The sequence below is a fragment of the Podarcis melisellensis genome (genome assembly GCF_964234715.1).
Source record: "Podarcis melisellensis genome assembly, chromosome: 2".
NCBI lineage: Eukaryota > Metazoa > Chordata > Lepidosauria > Squamata > Lacertidae > Podarcis > Podarcis melisellensis.
Window position 1 is genome coordinate 42,077,964 of NC_138529.1, and position 18,926 is coordinate 42,096,889.

At 46.9% G+C, this 18,926-nt stretch overlaps 1 protein-coding gene across 5 annotated transcripts in view; it reads right to left on the reverse strand.

Moving 5' to 3' along the window:
- Positions 1-6,936: 6,936 nt before the first annotated feature.
- Positions 6,937-18,926, reverse strand: part of ADGRL1 (adhesion G protein-coupled receptor L1) — a 65,161-nt gene continuing 53,171 nt past the window's right edge. For 3 of the 5 annotated variants that reach the window (XM_081900862.1, XM_081900861.1, XM_081900860.1), the window contains 6 exons: positions 18,682-18,850; positions 17,607-17,735; positions 17,370-17,466; positions 16,855-16,983; positions 16,318-16,335; positions 6,937-14,570 (listed from right to left, as the gene is read on the reverse strand). In XM_081900862.1, the coding sequence (XP_081756988.1) occupies positions 13,792-14,570; positions 16,318-16,335; positions 16,855-16,983; positions 17,370-17,466; positions 17,607-17,735; positions 18,682-18,850 (1,321 nt within the window). In that variant the 3' untranslated portion in view covers positions 6,937-13,791. Of the gene's footprint in view, positions 14,571-16,286; positions 16,336-16,854; positions 16,984-17,369; positions 17,467-17,606; positions 17,736-18,681; positions 18,851-18,926 lie in introns of all 5 variants that reach the window. The other 2 variants (XM_081900864.1, XM_081900863.1) reach the window with 2 other exon arrangements.

An 18,926-nucleotide genomic window follows, 5' to 3' on the forward strand; every position in this document is an offset into this window, starting at 1 on the left:
GAAAAAACACATTGAGAAGAACAACAGTTTGTATACAGATCTGTGCAGTTTCAAAATCTGCGGTGTTGAGGCAGCTCTTTAGTAAGAGATTTTTCCAATGGCAGTGATGGCATGGTGCAGAGCCTGAAACTGACCGTGCAGGTTCCTGCCTCTTGTGCTTTTGGCTACAAAGCTGTCACAATGGGAGTGAAGTTGCCTAAACTCCTTTTGAAGCCAACAATATTATTGGACTCCCAACCCCTAGCAGCCCTAGTGGATAGCTCAGTAGGTAGAGCATGAGGCTCTTAATCTCAGCGTTGTGGGTTTGAGCCCCATGTTGGACAAAATATTCCTGCACTACTGGGATATTGGACTAGATGAGCCTTGTGGTCCCTTCCAACTCTCCAATTCTGTGATTCTAAGTCAACATGGCCAATGGTCAGGGATGATGGGAGCTGTAGTTGAGCAACACTGCATCTGTTTCGGATCCCTGCTCCTTTATAAAGCTTGAGCCAGTCATTATCTGTCTGCTTAAGCTATTGCACAGTTTGCTGTATGAAAATGGGATAAACCTCCCATGTATCTCATCCTGATTTACTGAATGCAAATGTAATGCAGAAATAAAAACCACAAGACTCTAGAGCACCTTTGTCATGATAGTGTAGAGTAGGGGTGGAATGAAATGTGACACAGGGGGGCTGGTCAGTAGATATTGGAACCTCACCCCTCTCTTTAGAAACCCACTTTAACTAGATCCTAACATGCGTAGTCGGGGACGCAGGTGGCACTGTGGGTTAAACCACTGAGCCTAGGACTTGCCAATCAGAAGGTCGGCGGTTTGAATCCCTGCGATGGGGTGAGCTCCTGTTGCTCGGTCCCAGCTCCTGCCCACCTAGCAGTTCGAAAGCACGTCAAAGTGCAAGTAGATAAGTAGGTACCGCTCCGGCGGGAAGGTAAACGGCGTTTCCGTGCACTGCTCTGGTTCGCCAGAAGAGGCTTAGTCATTCTGGCCACATGACCCAGAAGCTGTATGATGGCTCCCTCGGCCAATAAAGTGAGATGAGCGCCGCAACTCCAGAGTCAGCCACAACTGGACCTAATGGTCAGGGTCCCTTTACCTTTAATATGCCTAGTCAAAGGTTAGAGATGGCATTTCCCCCCATTTTTCTTCCTTATCCTCAGCACAAACCAGATTCATGTAACATTATAGAGCAAGACTGGAGGAACAAGTCCTAAGATCTCTGAATTCTTGTGACATTTGTAGGGTGTCATGCTGAGCCGACAGCTTAGGATGGGGAGATTGGAAGGAATGATCTGAGTCTTCCAACCTTGAATGCAGAATTGAACTGGATGACCTTTAGGTTAATTCTAGCCCCAGAAATAATTGTTTGATACAGATTTGGCAAGGATCTGAGGCATAACCCATATGTGATGCCCAAGTCTCATTATCAGATCTACTAATACCTTTTTTAAAAAACAAAACTTTAAAATATCCGTGAGTGCTCAAGTGTGCACTATTTTCTAGACCTAATTCCACCCCCCCCCCAGCTCAATTGGCCCCACAGTGGAAATGACACTGGTACATGTAGAATGCCTGCATCCCCCCCCCCACTGCAGGGCTTGGGGGAGTTTCAGTTGCATGTGCCTTCTAGATTTGGAAAGCAGAATGCACATACAGTGATGGGAGATGCAGGCCGGTTAAAAATCCCTTTCTCTGCTTCAGCTTCAGTTGAAATACAACTGAAGTACCACTGCTTCTCTCAAAATTGGAGCATCTTACAGCACTTGAATTTTTTTTTTTAAACAAGAAAATTGACTAAGAAAATCCAAGGCTTGATGAAGGTCGAGAAAAGCATCTGTTGAGAGACAGCCGAGTAGCACCTGTAGGTAATTTGTATCTGGAAGAAAGCTTAATTAAAGCCATCACTTGACTCTCAAGGCTCCAGACTCCCCCAAAGCCTTACAAGTTTTCCCAGTTGTTCAATGGCTCAGCCTTTTTGCGGAACTGAGATCCCACATGCTCAGCCAAACAAAGAGCCAAATTTCACTAATTAAAAATAACTTCAAGACCATCTCCTGCTTCCAAAGACCATCTGTCATGATGTTTGAATGCGTGCGGCCAGCAACGCAGCACATGCCACCTGCTTATTTTTAAACCCCATGAAAAATGACGGCGCTAATTTAAGAAAGGAGTTCAGCGTTCCAATGCAGAAGTCGCAGAGAAAATGTGCTCAGTGGACTGTGTGCTTCACCCCATGACTCCGCATTGTATTTGCATTCTGGAGAGGGTAACTGATGTTTATCATAGAATCCAAAGGCCGAGAGGAATTCAGCATGTTTGTGTGCCTTCTCTAAATAATAACGAACAAGAAAGACTCTCTTGGTTTACTAGAGGGAAACAATTTCAGCTGTTCAATCCTGGTCACTTCCGTAACTTGGTATTTTCCTCACAAGGAGCCACGAAAGGGGGAAGTGGAGATCAGGAGCATCGCTAAGGCTTGGTTCAATGCACAGTTACCTGGAACTCTGGGGCAAGAGCCACTGAGCTGAATGCAACTGATTACTTCTAAGCAGACATGCACAGAACTCCACTGTAAACCTTATTCCTTTCCCTCCAACTCCAGCCTCTGGAGATGCCCTTGTAACCAGATTCCCTAGGATGACTACACATCACCATTTACCCTGACTCCAGTGTGCTCCAACCACTGGTGACTGAAGCCAAGCACACATACATTAGCCACAATTCATATGTATCTAATAGGTTGTGCGTGGTTTTTTTAAAGAAATCACTGTTTGATGCACTTTCCCCTCAAATGAGCTTCCAACTGAGTTGAAAGTGTGATTAAACGGAGATGTGTACATGTCAGACACCCATTGCACATGTGCAGTTTAATGGAAGAGGAGTTTGGAGTGGGAGGGGTTGTAGGTGTGGTGAATCACTTCAGGCAGTGTGCACTGGGTAGAGACACGCCTGCCCCTCTCTGGTGCATACAGTATTAGGTAAAGGTAAAGGGACCCCTGACCATTAGGTCCAGTCGTGACCGACTCTGGGGTTGCGGCGCTCATCTCGCTTTATTGGCCGAGGGAGCTGGCGTACAGCTTCTGGGTCATGTGGCCAGCATGACTAAGCCACTTCCGGCGAACCAGAGCAGCACACGGAAACTCCGTTTACCTTCCCGCTGGAGCGGTACCTATTTAGCTACTTGCACTTTGACGTGCTTTCGAACTGCTAGGTTGGCAGGAGCTGGGACTGAGCAACAGGAGCTCACCCCATCGTGGGGATTCGAACCACCAAACTTATGATCGGCAAGTCCTAGGCTCTGTGGTTTAGCCCACAGCGCCACCCGCGTCCCTGCATACAGTATTACAGCAATGTAAAATGCAGTGGGAGGGGATGACCTGGCTGTGTTTCAAGCCACTCATGTGCAGCCTTAGTTTTGTATGCTGTTGTTTTGATTCGCTATGCCTAAAACTGCTCTACTGGGAGTAGAAAGGCAGAGAATGAGATGACAAGGCCACACTGTTCAATCAGATGTGCCTCCAAAACTATATTCTACCAAAACTGAGAGCAGAACTCAGAGATTCAGGATCTAAGAATCCTTTGATCCGTGCTTCCTTGTTTCATTCCAGAATTCTCTAAGTTCCCCCCTCCAGCTTTAAAATAAAACCATCTCTAATCCTCCTTTGCTCTAAATCTCTCCTCCACCTCCCTGCAAGTGTGTCGTTTTCTATCTGTCCTCCTAGCAAAATATAATCTCCCTCTTGGTTTTTGAGACTTTCATTCTGTCAGAGCTCATTGAATTATGATGACGCCAAATTATTACGGGCCAAAGTAGGTCTACAAACAGTAGCTATGGTGCTGTGGTGAAGCAGCAGTACTCACCTGGCCACCAGTCGGTTGCTGCTGCTTACTCACAGGTAGAAGGGGAGGGGCAAGGTGGTGGTGTGGTTGGTGTGGTGCAAACATGCCAGCAGGAGCAGCAGATTGTCTCCACTGAGGGGTTCACACTCCTCTACATGACTGACTGCAGGTCATGTGAGCCTTGCCACCGCACCCCACTGCCTACAACCAAATTGGGAGAAGGGGGCGTATGGATTTGATTCAACTGCTTAGGATTTTGCCAGGTGATGAACATGCTCATTTCCCCTCCTGAATTGAGCTTCCTTGACATTCTTCAATATAGAAAAAGAGTAGTTGGTTTCCTTATCCAAAGCCAGGGTGGGGGGAAGCAGCATAATGACCAGATCTCCAACTGCATAAAGATTTAGACTAAACAGCAGCTTAGGCAGCCTGAATGCTCTCTGTGCCACAAAGGAAGTTAGTGGGAAGCTAGTGTGGTGTAGTGGTCAGAGTGTTGGGCTAGAGAGATCTTGGTTCAAATCCCTTTCAGACATGATGCTTACTGGGTGACCTTGGGCCAATTGCCATCTCTGTCTAACCTAATTCTCAGGATTGTTGTGGGGATAAAAGGTGCTGTTTGGGGAGAGCTATGCATGCCATCTTGAGTTCACTGGAAGATTTATTATGTTTCTATCCCAGCCTTTCTTCCAGTAAACCCAAGGCGGGATATAAATGTAATAAATATATGTTTTTACACTCTCCCTTCCTGCAATATTTCCCAGCTCCCACCCACGACTGCTATTTACATTTTGCACACAGGTCTAGGGCACAATTATATGTTTCAGCTTCAATACCAGATAACCCAAATAGCACCCTCTAATTAATGCAAATGCAGCACTCTGACATGTTTCTCCTGCTTAAGGAAAGCACTCATAGTCACTTACAGTTGCTGAGGAAACTGCAGCCTACACATTCAGCTGCAGTCCTAGGCATACTTATAGGGCTGTAAAGTCCAAATAATATACTGAGACTTATTTCTGAGAATTGCAAGGCAGGTGACGAGCGCTTCACGCAGGCCTGAGTTATTCTGGTACCTCTCTGGATATTAGATACTGCTCTTCTTCCCTTCATAGCATGCTTGGGCCTGTTTAAGAACATAGAAAGAGTCCTGCTGGACAAAGGTGCCAACTCTATAGAGCTGAGGTGTTTTCAGCCCCGCCCCGCCCCAATCTTGAGGTGCTGGGCCTTGTGGCGGTTGGCCTCTCCGGGCCTTGTGGCGCCAGGCCTCGTAGTGGTGGTGGCAGGCCTCACGGCGGTGGCCTCCTATTATCGGCCTCCTCCCAAACACACATTGTGCACGATGCCCCCCAATGTTGGATGCAACTCAGCGCCTCTGCTGCTGGATTAATTCCACTAGTCCAACTTCCTTCCTACCCACACGCCTCAGTATTGTAGAAAGCAGCTTTATGACAAGTGAGACCAATTGTCTGCACACTGACTGGCAGCAGCCAAGGTAGGCATTCATGGAAAATTTATCTGATTCTATCAGGATCACAAAGGGTTGTTACTTATTCACCAAGGATGTGTCCTGGGCTGGTACCGCTATTATTTATTTATTTATGGAAGTTAGGTGGCCTTGCAATGTCTTTATGGAGCCCAGGTGGAGCCTCTGAGAATTTTAAGTCCACTGGAGACAGTTCACAGCAAACTTTTGTGATTATTATTAGCTCGCACGCCCACCCTGCCGCCCACACTGACTGCTTTATGTAGAGCTGAAATGGCTACAGCAGCAATACAAACAGTTTGTGTGAAGATTGTGTGAAACTAATGGCTAAAATTATCTTCAGTGAGCCTTGCTGCCCTCTTAGGATAGCCTTTGAGGAAATGAACAATCACACTAGGGAAGTGTTTGTATTATCTCTGGTAGTGAAATTAGGCTTTTTTGAATCCTGTATAAAGAGTTTAGAGTTTGCTGTGAAGCTTGAGGCAAAGACTGCTTGACTTATCCCTCCAGATGGATAAAACAACTCTTATCTGTTTCTAAAATAGCAGCGTAATATAAGAATTTCCCTTACATTCCTTTTGTTGTTTAAAGGACTTGCTAAAATTCAGCGATAGGATGGCCTTTACTAGCTCAGTTAAGTGTGATGCATTTTGCTTTTTTAGAAGATACAAGACAGGTCGTATTCAGACTGCGCGTGTCCTAGTGGTTTAAAGCATCTTAAGCAGACTATCTTGCACATATTACTACATGCTGTTCTTTGTCTAAAGTTCTGAGAGAATATTATTTGGGTTATATCTTCACGAGACATATGAATAAGGTCCACCTAGGAGATGGTAATCTCTGCTGGTGCACAAGATAAAACACACAACTGTGAAGAATGTACGGTACCTTTTCTATCTGTCGCCATTGATGTTATGGGAATTAAAAAAAAAATTAAAGGAGTGTGGTATTATCTTTTCTGAGAGATTCAGAATTTTGTTTCCATAATTTTTCTTTAGGAGCTATAATTGCTCCATGAAACAGAACCAATCTGTATTGTCTGCGTGGAATTGGGAAGTGTCAGAGGTCTGCTGAGAGGGGTGGGCAGGTGGAGCTCCATCACTGTGGACATTGCCACTGCACCTGCTGAAGACACAGGGTGGAAGCTGTCAGCGGTATCTAAAATGGGTCTGTCTAAGACAGGGAAGAGACCAATCTGAGCTGGTTCCTAAGTGGATCCAACTGCTAGTAATGGGCCTGATCTGGGCCTAGAGCTCACATGGCAAAGAAAATGAGAGGAAATCGACCTCCACACCTTCTGCCTTAGCTGATGCAAGGTAAGCTGGATGTGGGGATGGTTCCCTCGTTGCTCAGTTTAGCTCTGCTCCTCCCCATGTAGGAGATAGGATGAGGAGAATCAGGAATTTTATGCTTATTACACAATTTTACTCAATTTTGTGAAAGTAAATAAGTAAAGGAAAATGCAGTGGCTGGTTACAGAGAAGATAACTCCATGGACAGTCTTCAAAGTGCCTGGGATGATTTTTCACATCAGGCCCTTTCCATGGCTGTGTTTTCGCTTTATGCCCCCTGTACATCTTGGCCACAAAGAAATATTCGCAACTACCAGCAGTTCCAAGAAATTGTATTTTCTTTATTGTTTTATTTTTTTTGTAACTCAACAAGTTTCCATTTTTTTTAAATATTTTTAAAATTTTCATTATTATATTTTTTTCTGTTTAATGCACTCGACCCAAAATTGGTTTGGCATGTTGAAAGGAGGGGAAGGGGACTGAAAGACAAGAAAAATGGAAAAGAGGAGCGGGGAAGGCAAAGTGGGCAAAAGCAACGGTGTGGAGATTGAAATGGATCAGCACCAACCTGTAGGAGGGGGGACATTGAGGGGCCAAGGGAGAGAATGAATCGCAAACCTTCCCAGCAGGCCCTGGGTTCTTGGGCTCAGGCCTTCATGCTGCCATTCGAAAGGCACAGCTTCACTGCTAAACCTGGAGGGAGCTGGGAATGAGGATGGGAGAGCAGGGAGGGTCAGCTTCAAGGAGGCAGTGTGGCTTGACCAGGGAACCAGCTAGCAGCTATGGAAAGCAGGCTGCCATTTGCTGTTACGCCGCTAGGCATCCCTTTCCCTTTTTGCATCCGCTTCCTGTTCCAGCACAAGTCTTTCTCACTCACTCTCTACCTTTGCTGGGCGTGGCATATTGGTGCTCAAACCTTCACTGGAATGACTGAGTGAAAATAATTGGCGTCTGGGCCCACCAGTTGGTACTAGGTGGCCCTACAGATGTTGTTCCAACCCCTTCAAGGCCACCACTGCCCACGGAAGTGGGGAGACCCAATCTAGGGCACAGGGCTGCCTTGTGGAGGCTTGTGCCAAGCAAGGAGCTGCTGGTATAAGGAGTCCCTGTATGGCAGCCTTAGCTGGCAGGGAGCCCAATGCAAAAACTCACTCCCCACAAACTAGGAGGCCCCATTGCATTGGAGCACACCCCTTGGTCATGCAGTTTGGGGAAGATGGGCGATTCTCCGCTTCTGAGCTCTGCTGGTTGCTAGTTCAGGCGATATATCTGTCCTTTCATGGACTCTGCAAAAGAACCACGCTTGAGGAGTTTGGAGGCAGCCTGAGAGAGTTCCTGGCAAAGAAGGGAGTGTCTTTCACTCCCCCAACATGGGGGGAGCAGGGCATGTCTGCCACTGCTTCAGAGGATTAAGCTCAGAGTGGCATTTAGAGCAGCAGATTTGGAGATTAAATGTTGCCCTAGAGGTAGTGCTGTCCTGAACTAGCTTATGCATAAATGCCCCTCATGTTGGCTTGTAGACAGCCAATTATAGAGAAGACAAAGATGGCCTAGATGAACAGAGTACAGTTTACTTAAGTGAGGCAGAGAGGCTAATTTGCCCAACTAGCTTCATGGCACAGGAATCATGGGCCATATTCTTGTCCTAGATTTTATCCTGTTCCCCGTGCTATTCTGGTTTGAAGGCTGAAGAGGGAGTAAGCTTGGGCTAGCTTGCCCAACTGCTCTCATTGGGCCAAGGAGATGTAACTCTGGAGAAGTCAAGTGGAGTACTTTGCTAAAGTGAGTTGAGCTCATGGGTTTGCATAAGTCTTAGATGGATGGGTAGAGAAAAAGAACGACAGGCCAGGTGCCTCAGCTTAATGGGGGTGCAAGCAAAGAGGGCTTCTGGCTATGCCCAGGATGGCTGGAGGTGTCAGCAGGAGTTGTTTAGGAAGCTGAGGAGGGGAAGCTTGAGTCCCCTCTGGCCATACAAAATGAGTGGCACCTGTTGGCTCCTGAAGCTTCACGATAAATGTGATGCCTCCTAGGTTTTTTTACTATCCTACAGATTTCACATTCAAACTTTTGATACCTTTCATTCCTTTCTGTAACCCACAGATTGAGACTTCAATGATATAAAACAAGATGAATTCTGTACAAAAGTTCAGTAGAAGTCAATCTGTGCAAGGCCTAGAGCAGACATGTGCAGCCTTGCCCACCATTCCACCCTAGAATGACAATGCCACTTACGTTCAAAATATCTGGACTCTGCAGTGGGTGCTGCTGGATGGCGTTTGGAGCATCTGCACCATGCAGACCCAAAGAAAAATGTACAGAACATACTGCTACCCTCCAAGTCTAGGATGGGCTGTGGGCTGTCCCATAGCATCAGGAGGGTCACAGTTTCTGAATTCTTGCTCTAAGCTAATAGGGCATTTCCTTTAAGTTGTGGATTGAGAAAAGCCTGTTTTTATCACTGTTGGATATGAGGGGAACTTACAGTTCCCTACCGAAACGCTAAAACTGGTTAAAGGGGTAGCAAATGACACAAGAATATAATCTTGCAAGTATATCATGAGAGTTAAAAAGAAGAAAGGTAAATTCCATGTTAGGAGAAGGATTAAAAACAAACCAGCAATTAGCGCTACAGCATTCTTGATATCTATGGCACACCCATACATAGAATACAATATGCAACTCTCATCTAACAAGGGAAGTTGTTGAAAATAGGTTAAAATGGGCAGCTAAAACCAGAGGGTTGGAGCATCTTCCCCACAAAGGAAATAAAAAGATGAGTTAGGGGAAGAGATTTATGAAATCATGAAGGTATGTGAAGAGCACAAATAACCTTTCAAAATAATTATAGCCCAGTCAGGGTATTTTTTTAAATATATATTTTTGTAACTGGAGGGGGCAGCCCCCTTCTATCCCAGTGGTAGCTTTACTTCTCAAGTTTGGGCTGGACAGCTATACTTTCTCTGGATGCACACTCTATTGTCAGAGGTGGGTATGATAACGGTGAACTATAATTGACAACAGGTGAGGGAGTACACATTTCAAAGAGGACAGTCTCAGCTTCCACATACAGTATCCTTGGATAGCTGCTGGGACCCCTTGTGACAGATCTCAGAGCTCCCCAGCTGGGGACAACACACCACTGATCAGAAGTTCTGCCGGCACCACTACCAGTGGGTGAGCTTGTAAGGGGTCTCCAGTTGGGGGGGGGGGCTCACCAGAAGGTGATCTGCCAAGGGCCCCTCATATCTAGGGCTGGCCTTATTGCATACCAACACACAAGTGAGCATACCTCTCTCCTCAGTGGCAGTAATGGCTGCAGGACTCTTCTTGGCCTATACCTGTAGTCCAAGTTAAAACAGGGGTGTGCCTCTACAGAGCTCTCTCCTAGATTTTTCCTTGCACCAAGATAAGCAGGAATAAAAGAAATAGGGCAATGGCAAAGTGCAACTAGCATGAACACGCCTTCAACGCATATGGATTCTGGCTGCCACTAACTACCCAGCACCCAGCTGATTCTAGTGGCTGGTTTCCAAGACTATTCTTACAGCGGTTACTTCAATAGTGTTAGCGCCCCCTTCCTCTTGTGCCAGGACGGAACATGCCGTAACACTGATATAACTTCATAATCGTGTCAATTTTTTCATTTCAAGTACAGTGTGGACTACTCATAGCTAACATGAAGCTGGAAAGCGCAAAGCCTTGAGGTTGGGCTGCTAGAGACTCAAGTCTCTACCGCTTCGCTCCAACAGGATGGATGAGGGCAGATATGTCTTTGGTTTTTTTGTTTTTGTTTTCCACGTGAGGTTTCCAAATGGAGGTACCTCTTGGTGATCATGCCAAGGCAGTTCCTGAACACAGGGCCTTCCTTGGGCCAATGCAGCAAATGCAAGTGGGGTGAATAAGGCCATTTGGTATTGGGGAGAGGATTGATCAGAACCATGGTTTGGTGATAGAATCAGGTAAACGGGAGTGGGGCCTTGTCCTCACAAGGGTAAGCTGTCCATCTAAGAGAGTGAGCAAGTTGGTTCTGGACCAAGATCGAAAGAGCGGCAGGAAGGAGTTTGAGCCAATATGGATTTGTCACACTAACCTTCCAACTTTCATGCAATGAGATCCTAATGAAGAATACAACCCAAACCTGTGGAAACAGCAACAAGGGCGTCAAAAGCCCCACAACCCAATTCCCTGTGCCCTTTGAAAGTATGACTCGGATATAAAACAAAATGCTTCTGAAAACCATTAGTCCCTATCTCTGAATCAAGTATAATTACATTAGGTTGGGTGGAGGGGGAGATGGCTCTAGGTGAAAAAGTCTATGCCATGTCCCTAGATCTAAATGATGTCAGATCAAGCTTTGTGAGCTACAGCTGTATTGGGTTTTAGGGTTACACAACGTGTGTTCTTCTCTTTCTTTGTGGCCAGCCTTTAACTGGGTTCTTTGCAGAAAATATCAATATGGGCACACGGCAAGCTTCTCTTTACCAAACATGATCAAGGGGCATTCTTGGAAGCTGCAAACATGCAGTTGCTAGGGGAAGCGACCATATGAACAGGCCTTGCACAATGATAACACAGGCGAACATGGAGCAAGAAACCGAAAGAAAGAAGAAAGCTCACTGTCATCAGGGTTAATGCCGTCTCCTGATGGAAAAGGAGGACTTGATTGATTGTGCTGCCACTGTACAGGGCAATTTAATATTGGCTCCTTGGGTCTTAGCTTGTGGCACTGGGGTAAGAGATGTAAGCAGGCAACAAGGAGTGACGCTGGCTCTTCTTTCCTGCCACAATATGGCACAGAGAAAGGAAGCCCCTGCCTATTCCAAGGAAGGTACACTTCTAAGAATGCCAAACCCTCGCCTTCTGCTTTTGACCAAGTCTCTTAGCAATTCCATTAACTTGGAGAGGACAAAAGATGCAAAAATAATAATTAAAATAAAATAAAAGCAAGAGAACAAACATTTCAAGGCTCCAAGTGGCGAAACCACACACCATTTCCCTTTTTGATATAACGTGACATCTAGCCTGGAAATTTCTAAATAGGTAAGACGTGGCTGCTTAAAAATGATGATGAAATGAAACTACTCTGTCCCCTCTTAAAATTCTTAAAAGCGAAGGATTTTTTTGTAACCTACAGCATTACAGCATCTTTGGGTCTTGCAGTAAAAGTGTTTTTTCCCCCACCCACAATTCCAAAGTGGCAGTTAATGAGAAAATAACCAACTTCATGTGGAGATGTATGAAAAAGGTACCTCATCCGGCAGGAAAGGGGAAATGCTTCAAGGTCACAGAAATGACGCAGTATATGTTATATATTACATAAAAATTGTGCCAAAATGTTTTTTTCCTCTTTTTTGATTGTAAAAATCTGCTCTTGGCGGGTTTCCCCCAGTTGTCTTTGTCAAAGAAGGGATTTTCCCCCCATTTTCCCTTCCATGCTCCCATACCACACATGGGGCCAGAGCAGAGCTGAGTACCATATATCTATATATATTATATAGATATAGATATATTTAAAACCCAGACAGAAAAGTTCCTTGGTTTGTTTTTCCTTTTTTTCAAGTGAGTAAATTAATTCTCTGATTTGTTTTTAGGTTTTCATATTTACAGCATTTCAATTGGTATCACATCCCCCGCTTCCCAACCCATTTGGACCCCGCCCGCCGCCCGCCCCGGAGATATGGTGCCTCTAGGTGAGACTGGTTGCTTCCCCAACTCTCCCAGGCCAAGAGTTGGTGAGAAAAGTCGGAGTTGTGCTTGAAGAGGGAGATTTGCTATTTCTTTTTCCTTTGGGTGGAAAAAAGTGCAGTCTGGGTTAGTGTTTTTGTTGCTGTTTTTTGTTTTGTCCTGTTTGTCTGTTTTTCTGAAGGACAATCCATCCAGTCTGGGGGGCGGGGGAGAGTTCAACACTCCTACTTTCTCCCATGTAGTCCCAAATGTGTTCTGACGGCAGCCATATTTGCATTGCAGGATACTCCTGACGTTTGCGTCTTCGTGGGCAGGAATGAAACAGAGGGAAGGTGAGAGCAGTCTTGCATCACTTTCTAAATGTCTGGAGCTGGAACTTAGCAGGCCGTGGGGGCGACTGGTGGAACTGAGTGAAACGGGAAGAAATGCCCCCTCCGCTACCACCACCCCACCCCTCATCATCTCTTACTTATTGTGCAATTTTACGTCAGGCTCGGTGGCCCTAAAGCAACTAGGAGGGGGAAAGGCCACCATGTGTGGCCATACAAATGGAAAAAAAATCTAAGGACAGCCACACCTCAGTGCTACTTCCTCCTTCCCCAGAAGCAATGGTGCATTTCAAACATTCCTATGTGGGCTTTAATTTAAAAAAATAAAAAAGAGAGAGAGGAAAGAATCAAAGCAAAGCTTTCCTGCCAATCTGAAAGAGCTGAAGAACTTGATGCAAACCCTGTTGATAAACTGTGACAGCCAACAAATACTGGAAGGCAGGTTCTCAGCATAGCATTACCTGAACAGCTCCTTCCTCTCCCCCCACCCTCATACCTTTCTCTGTCTTTTGTCTCTCTTTTTTGGCAACGGTTGAATCTAAACCCCGACTAGGCCGAGTGCCACATGGCCCTGTTTGTCCCTCATACTCTTAAGCTATGGGAGGCAAGGGGTGGGGAGCAGGCTCTGAGCCAGGGCGCAAGGCAGGGCATTTCCCCAGGTGCCCCAGTCTCTGCATGTGGAACCCTCATGGCTTTGATTTTCGTAACGTTAAAAAAAAATATTATTATGTCAGCTTTTTAACTTTCCCACCCTAATTTCTTGGTTCACCCCCCCCCAATTGTCTAGAAGGTATTGTCAAAATAAGTCTGATCCTTTTGCCTAGATTCAGCTCTCTTTCCTCCACTGCATTTATTTGCCTGGAGAAGGAAAACGGACATAACCAGATAGGCCACGTGCCACTTTCTGTCTGGAAATCTAATTGGATGGAAGGAAAGACGGACAAAATGGCTGCCCCTCCCTTGTCCTCGGAGAAGCCCTCTGCCTCACTCAGCTCTTTCTTCCACCTTCTCTCCTCCATTCATTCCCCAGCCCTGTGCCATTCTCTTCTTCCCCACCCTTTCTTCCAGGAAAAAAATAAAATGTTCAGGTCACGGCAACAGTGCCGCATTGGGGGATTTTTTTGGGGGGGTGTTATGGTCCCTCAGTCCCTTCTCAGCCCCTCAGAGACTGGTCACCAGCTGCATTTGGCCATCTCCCTCCACTGCTGGGTTTTCTAAGCTTCCTGGGACCAAGTAGCCATCATTGCTGGGTCTCCGGACTTGGTAGTAGGCCTGGAGCTGGTTGCGCGGCACCAAGGCTGGCCGATTGGTATAGTAGATTTCATTGATGGCTTGGGCATGAGGAAGCACTTCCCCAACTGCCTCAGGGCTGCTGTCCGGGTATGGGGAGTCCCTCAGGTTGGTCATACTGGTGTATAAAGAGTCCCTGTTGGGGGAAGGGGCTTGGCCATCGCCCCCCTCTGTCAGGTCAGCTGTGCAGCTCTCCGACTCCTCCAGGTCACTCTGGTAGAGGATGGACTGTGCCCTCTGAAGCAAGAGCGGCTCCTCTAAGGCCTTATACATGAGTTCAATTTCCATGTTCTCCTCATGGGTCAAGGAAGGGGCGTCAGGCACAATGGCGTCATCCTCATTGTTGGTACCCCCTCCCCCTGCAACTACGTTGGGAGGGGGAGGGGGCCCAGGGGGGTTGGAGGTCTCGGCAGAACCCCCGCCCCCCTTGACCACGCCACTGCCTCCCCCTCTCAAGTTGTTATGCACCAACTCGGAGATGATCATTTTTTCAAAGGCGGCGGCGTCACTCAGGTTGCGTCGGCAGTCGGCCATCTTGGTGCCATCGGTCGGGAAGTCGCCACTGCGGAGGGAGTAGCTGTTATTGAAGTTGCCATTGAGCGGGAGGGTGTCCATGCCACAGGCGTCTCGGCTGTTGTTCAGGGGGTGCTCTGTAAAGGTGGGCACATAGATGGGTATTAGTGGGAGGAGGCGGGAGGGAGGTCATGAGCAACTAATGGTTAGGCTACAGAGCAGAAGCCATCACTTGGGAACTAAGTTCCACTTGGGCAGACGGTCCGCTCAAGTGGTATGTGCGTGTGGTGAGGAAGAAAGCAGATAAGAAGTGTGTGTAAGAAAAATGTAGGGTTGTTACACGGGGAGAACTGGCTTGTGTGTATGGGAAATGATGGCAGCAACAAAAATGGAGGTAAGAAGCTAAGAGAGATGAACCTGAAGCTGAGGCTGCATGAGTGGGTAATTTATTTAAATGAATTGAAAGGGTCAGTGCACATTTCAAGCAAGCAAGGCTTCTCTGAGAGTTCCTATATTGACAAGGTACTCTCCAAGACTTGATTCACACAAATAATAACTGTGGGATGAGCTATTGTTTCGGTTTGCTACTATGTTATGTATTTTTGTGTTTTTATATTGTAAACCACCCCATCCTCATCCTCTGATGAAGGGCGGTATAGAAATCTAATAAAAATGAAATAATAACAGTAACAAGGCAATGACCACGTGCATCAGAAATCCCCTTCATTCCTGAATCCCGGGGAAGGGAGGCAGAGCCTTTTCCACCAGGGCCCAGTTCAGATCAAGAAGGCAGGCTCCCAGCAATTGGCCACTAACCGAGCTGCTCTTCAAGCTTTAGCTCTTCTCCAGGGAGCAGATGAAGGTGCCACAGCTGTATACAGAATTCTAGCATTTGCCTTTGCCAGCAGGATAGCACAGCCAGCCAGAATGGGGCAGGGCTGCTTGTGCTGCAGCAGCAGCAACAACAGCCACTTATCTTCCTTCTCCTCTTCTTGTCAGTACAGGGTTAAGCAGACACTGCTCCTCTCTACATAGGAAGCATAGGAGGACTCTGATGCACATGGTAAGATGTGGCTTCGGTTTGGGGTTTGTTTGTTTTAAAAAGAACATATAGAACTATTGTCCTTGAATAAGATGTATTTGTTGATGATCTTTGGGATACTCTTCTGTTAAATTTAATTTTTTTTTTCCCAACAAGCATCAGATTGCAGTTCACTTCTCTTTTTTATTGTCTAGTGTGGAAATAAGCGCAGGATTCAACTACATGTGAGTTAGGGATGCATGTGTGAAAGTACTGATACTCGTGTGGGAAAGAGGAATGTGGTTTGTTGAGTAAGATAGCAAGAGTGCAACTAAGGCATAACCTCTAAGGTGACGTGAGAGGGAATAGCCATGTTGGCATGGCTGCTGAGCCACACACAGCCACATGCATAACACGGAGCACGCAAGTTATCTGCTCTGCCAATGGAAGAAGCCTGCCGTCTCCCCCCAGCAAAGGTGGCCTCTGGGGCTGGAGGGACCATTTGTCAGAGACGGTACAGTCAGCCCATTAGAGCACGGGGTGCACACTAGGTTAACGGGCCCATGGTTTCAACCCAGCATGCAGGGATGGGAAGGTTGGGTATCGCTGAGCTCTGCGGATGCATTTAGCTCCATCTAGTGCCCACAGCCAGAATTGCGCAAACCATGCTGCACCACCACCCTCTGAGAAATGGGAACATGAGTAAGGGAGGAGTTCCCTCCAAAAAGCCAGCACTCCTTTCTATTCTCCCTACACACCCGCTACTTGGCTCACGTCTGTGCTGCACCCACCCCCAGCCTGCCAGTCAAACTAGCAATGAAGGAAACATTACTGCGAAATGGAACTGGAAAGGAGGGACGTACTGGACTCTCGGAAGCTCCCTGCAGGCAGCAACAGTTGGGAGAGGAAGAGAAAAGAGAGAAAGAGGGTTATCCAGGTGGCTGGGGCCAGTAATGCAAAATAAGACATGGCCCAAATCCTCCCTGTGGCCATAGCTCAGTGGCACAGCACCAGCTGTTTGCTCCCTGGCATCTCTAGGTATGGCTGGGACTCTGGGGAGCCACAGCCAATCAGTGTAGATAATACTGAGCAAGAGGGACCAATGGTCTGTCTTAGTACAAGGCAGGCTCTTATGTACCGGGAGAATAAAGGAGGAGCTCCTCCACTGCCACTTCTCCTGACCCATTCCTCCCAGCGCCCAGGCTTGAGGAATTACTTTTTCACCAGACTCAAAAGCAGAAATCTCAGGGTGTTTTTTCTGCTTTCTACCTACCCCACCCCTCATTTTCAATAAGGAAAATGTGGAGCTCTGTATTTGTGTGTGCAAATGGAACCCTAATTCAGTCTGGGGCATCAATCTAGAGGGGAAAGTATGTTATCCTGGGTGACGATGCCCTTACCTGGGGAGTTGAAGACAGGTGGTGAGGCAGGGTTGAAGCCCACGGACTCAGCAATGAGTGTGTTGTAAGGACTGGTCCCGCCCCGTGTCTGCAGCACGGGGTTGGTCAGCAGGTGGTTCCCCATTGTGCCTGCAAAAAGTAGTATAGGCAAAGGTGTTAGCACCATGGAGGTAGAAAGCGACTTGAGCCTCCGCATCTGGGGTTGGAGGAAAGGCTGGAGATGGAGAGGAGACTGAGTAGCTTGGCTCGGGGGGGGGGGGGAGTCATGGCCATGTGAGCAGAACTACATTGGAGGCCACCAAAGATAGCCGAGGAGAAAAGGTGACTCTCTGGGAGACTCTCTGATACAGAGTGGTGTTTGGTAGGGATCTCTTTCATCTGCTTGGTTGTAGAGAGTGGGGCTGGTTGTAGAGAATGGGGCAGGAACCTCTTAGTCAGGTGTGTGGGTACAGGCCTGCCCTCTGGCTCACAAAGGAGTTGCAGGAAGTGATGGAAAATTCAGAGTGACTGCTCACCTCGATTAAGGGTGGGAGTGCTGTTGAGATCACCCGCCATAAAGCTGGACTCAGTTTGCTTCCTTACAGTATCATTCCACATTCTCCGGATTCGGCTCTGAAAAGACAGCCCCACTCTGGATTCAGTAGGGCAACTAGACCCCCAGGGGTATTGTGACCTAAGAATATGCCCCAGCCTCTCCTGTTCTCCAGACCAGTAACAGCAGCACCCCCCCAGCCCAGTCTGCCCAATGGTACCTGTGTCCCAGTGTAGTAACGGTTGTTGCTGCGGATGGCTGAGGTCTTGAGGGAGCCCAGTGTGGCCCCTGGCGGACTCCGTAGGCAACAGGATGCGTGTCGGAGGCATTTGCTGAATTCCCGGTGAACCTGGCGCATTGTAGGGAGGAGAGTCAAGGAAGGGGGAAAAGGCATGAATTGTCTTAGCTACAACATGGTCATTCAGGCTGGTTCTGCCCTCTTAGCTAAGCCTTTTTGTCACAATATTTACCTTCACTAGGGCAGCAATGTTCCATAAATTAATTACTTAAATTTATGAGTTTAAAACATTTACTTAAAAGGGTCACAATTAATCAGGCAGATATTTTCTAAAGATACAAATACTTATTAAAAACTGCAGGTGGCAAGCATCATCTTAAAGAGGCACTCCCCCCTCTTCTCTCACGCACAGGAGGGAATGATTCTTCTAAGATGATGCCTGCTATGATACATGGGTATGTTATTTACAAACAAAGACAAAGACCCATCTTCCTTCTGAAACTATTTTCTTTACTTTTATGCAAACTTAATTGATTAATTAACTAATTAATGGACTAAAACTTGTTTAACTGACTCAGTGTTTCTTGTTTTTTAATCAGGCAATTGTCCTATGCAACTCCTTTCAATTTGGACCCAAAGTCCTTTGCAGAGTCAATGGTTCTCTTTAAGGCCCCTGCACCCCCAACATGCAAGCAAGGTTGACAGCTCTGCCCAATGACCCTGGGTCTCCTAAGTCCCTCAGCCAGCACCTCAGAATACCAGCTCCCATTGTTCTACACAACTTTAAGCAAAAAGTGTTGTCCGTCAGTTCTGGACTACAGATACAGTGGTACCTCGGGTTAAGTACTTAATTCGTTCCGGTGGTCCGTTCTTAACCTGAAACCGTACTTAACCTGAAGCACCACTTTAGCTAATAGGGCCTCCTGCTGCCGTTGGGCCGCTGGAGCCCGATTTCTGTTCTCATCCTGAAGCAAAGTTCTTAACCCGAGGTAATATTTCTGGGTTAACGGAGTCTGTAACCTGAAGCGTATGTAACCCGAGGTACCACTGTACTCACCTTTTTCTGAAGTGCACAATGAAACACGAAGATGAACATGCCCTGGAAAGCATTGAAGGTGGTGAAGAGATAGGCCATGACAACAGACTCCTTGTTGATGAAGAGGAGACCAAATGCCCAGGTGAGGCCCAGGAGAAAAAGGAGAGTGATTGCCCCGAGTGCCCAAGACCTGTAGAAGGAGTCACTAGTGAGTTCAGGGAATTGGGAGTCCTCACCAGAGCAAAACTAGTCTCACATCTCCCTGC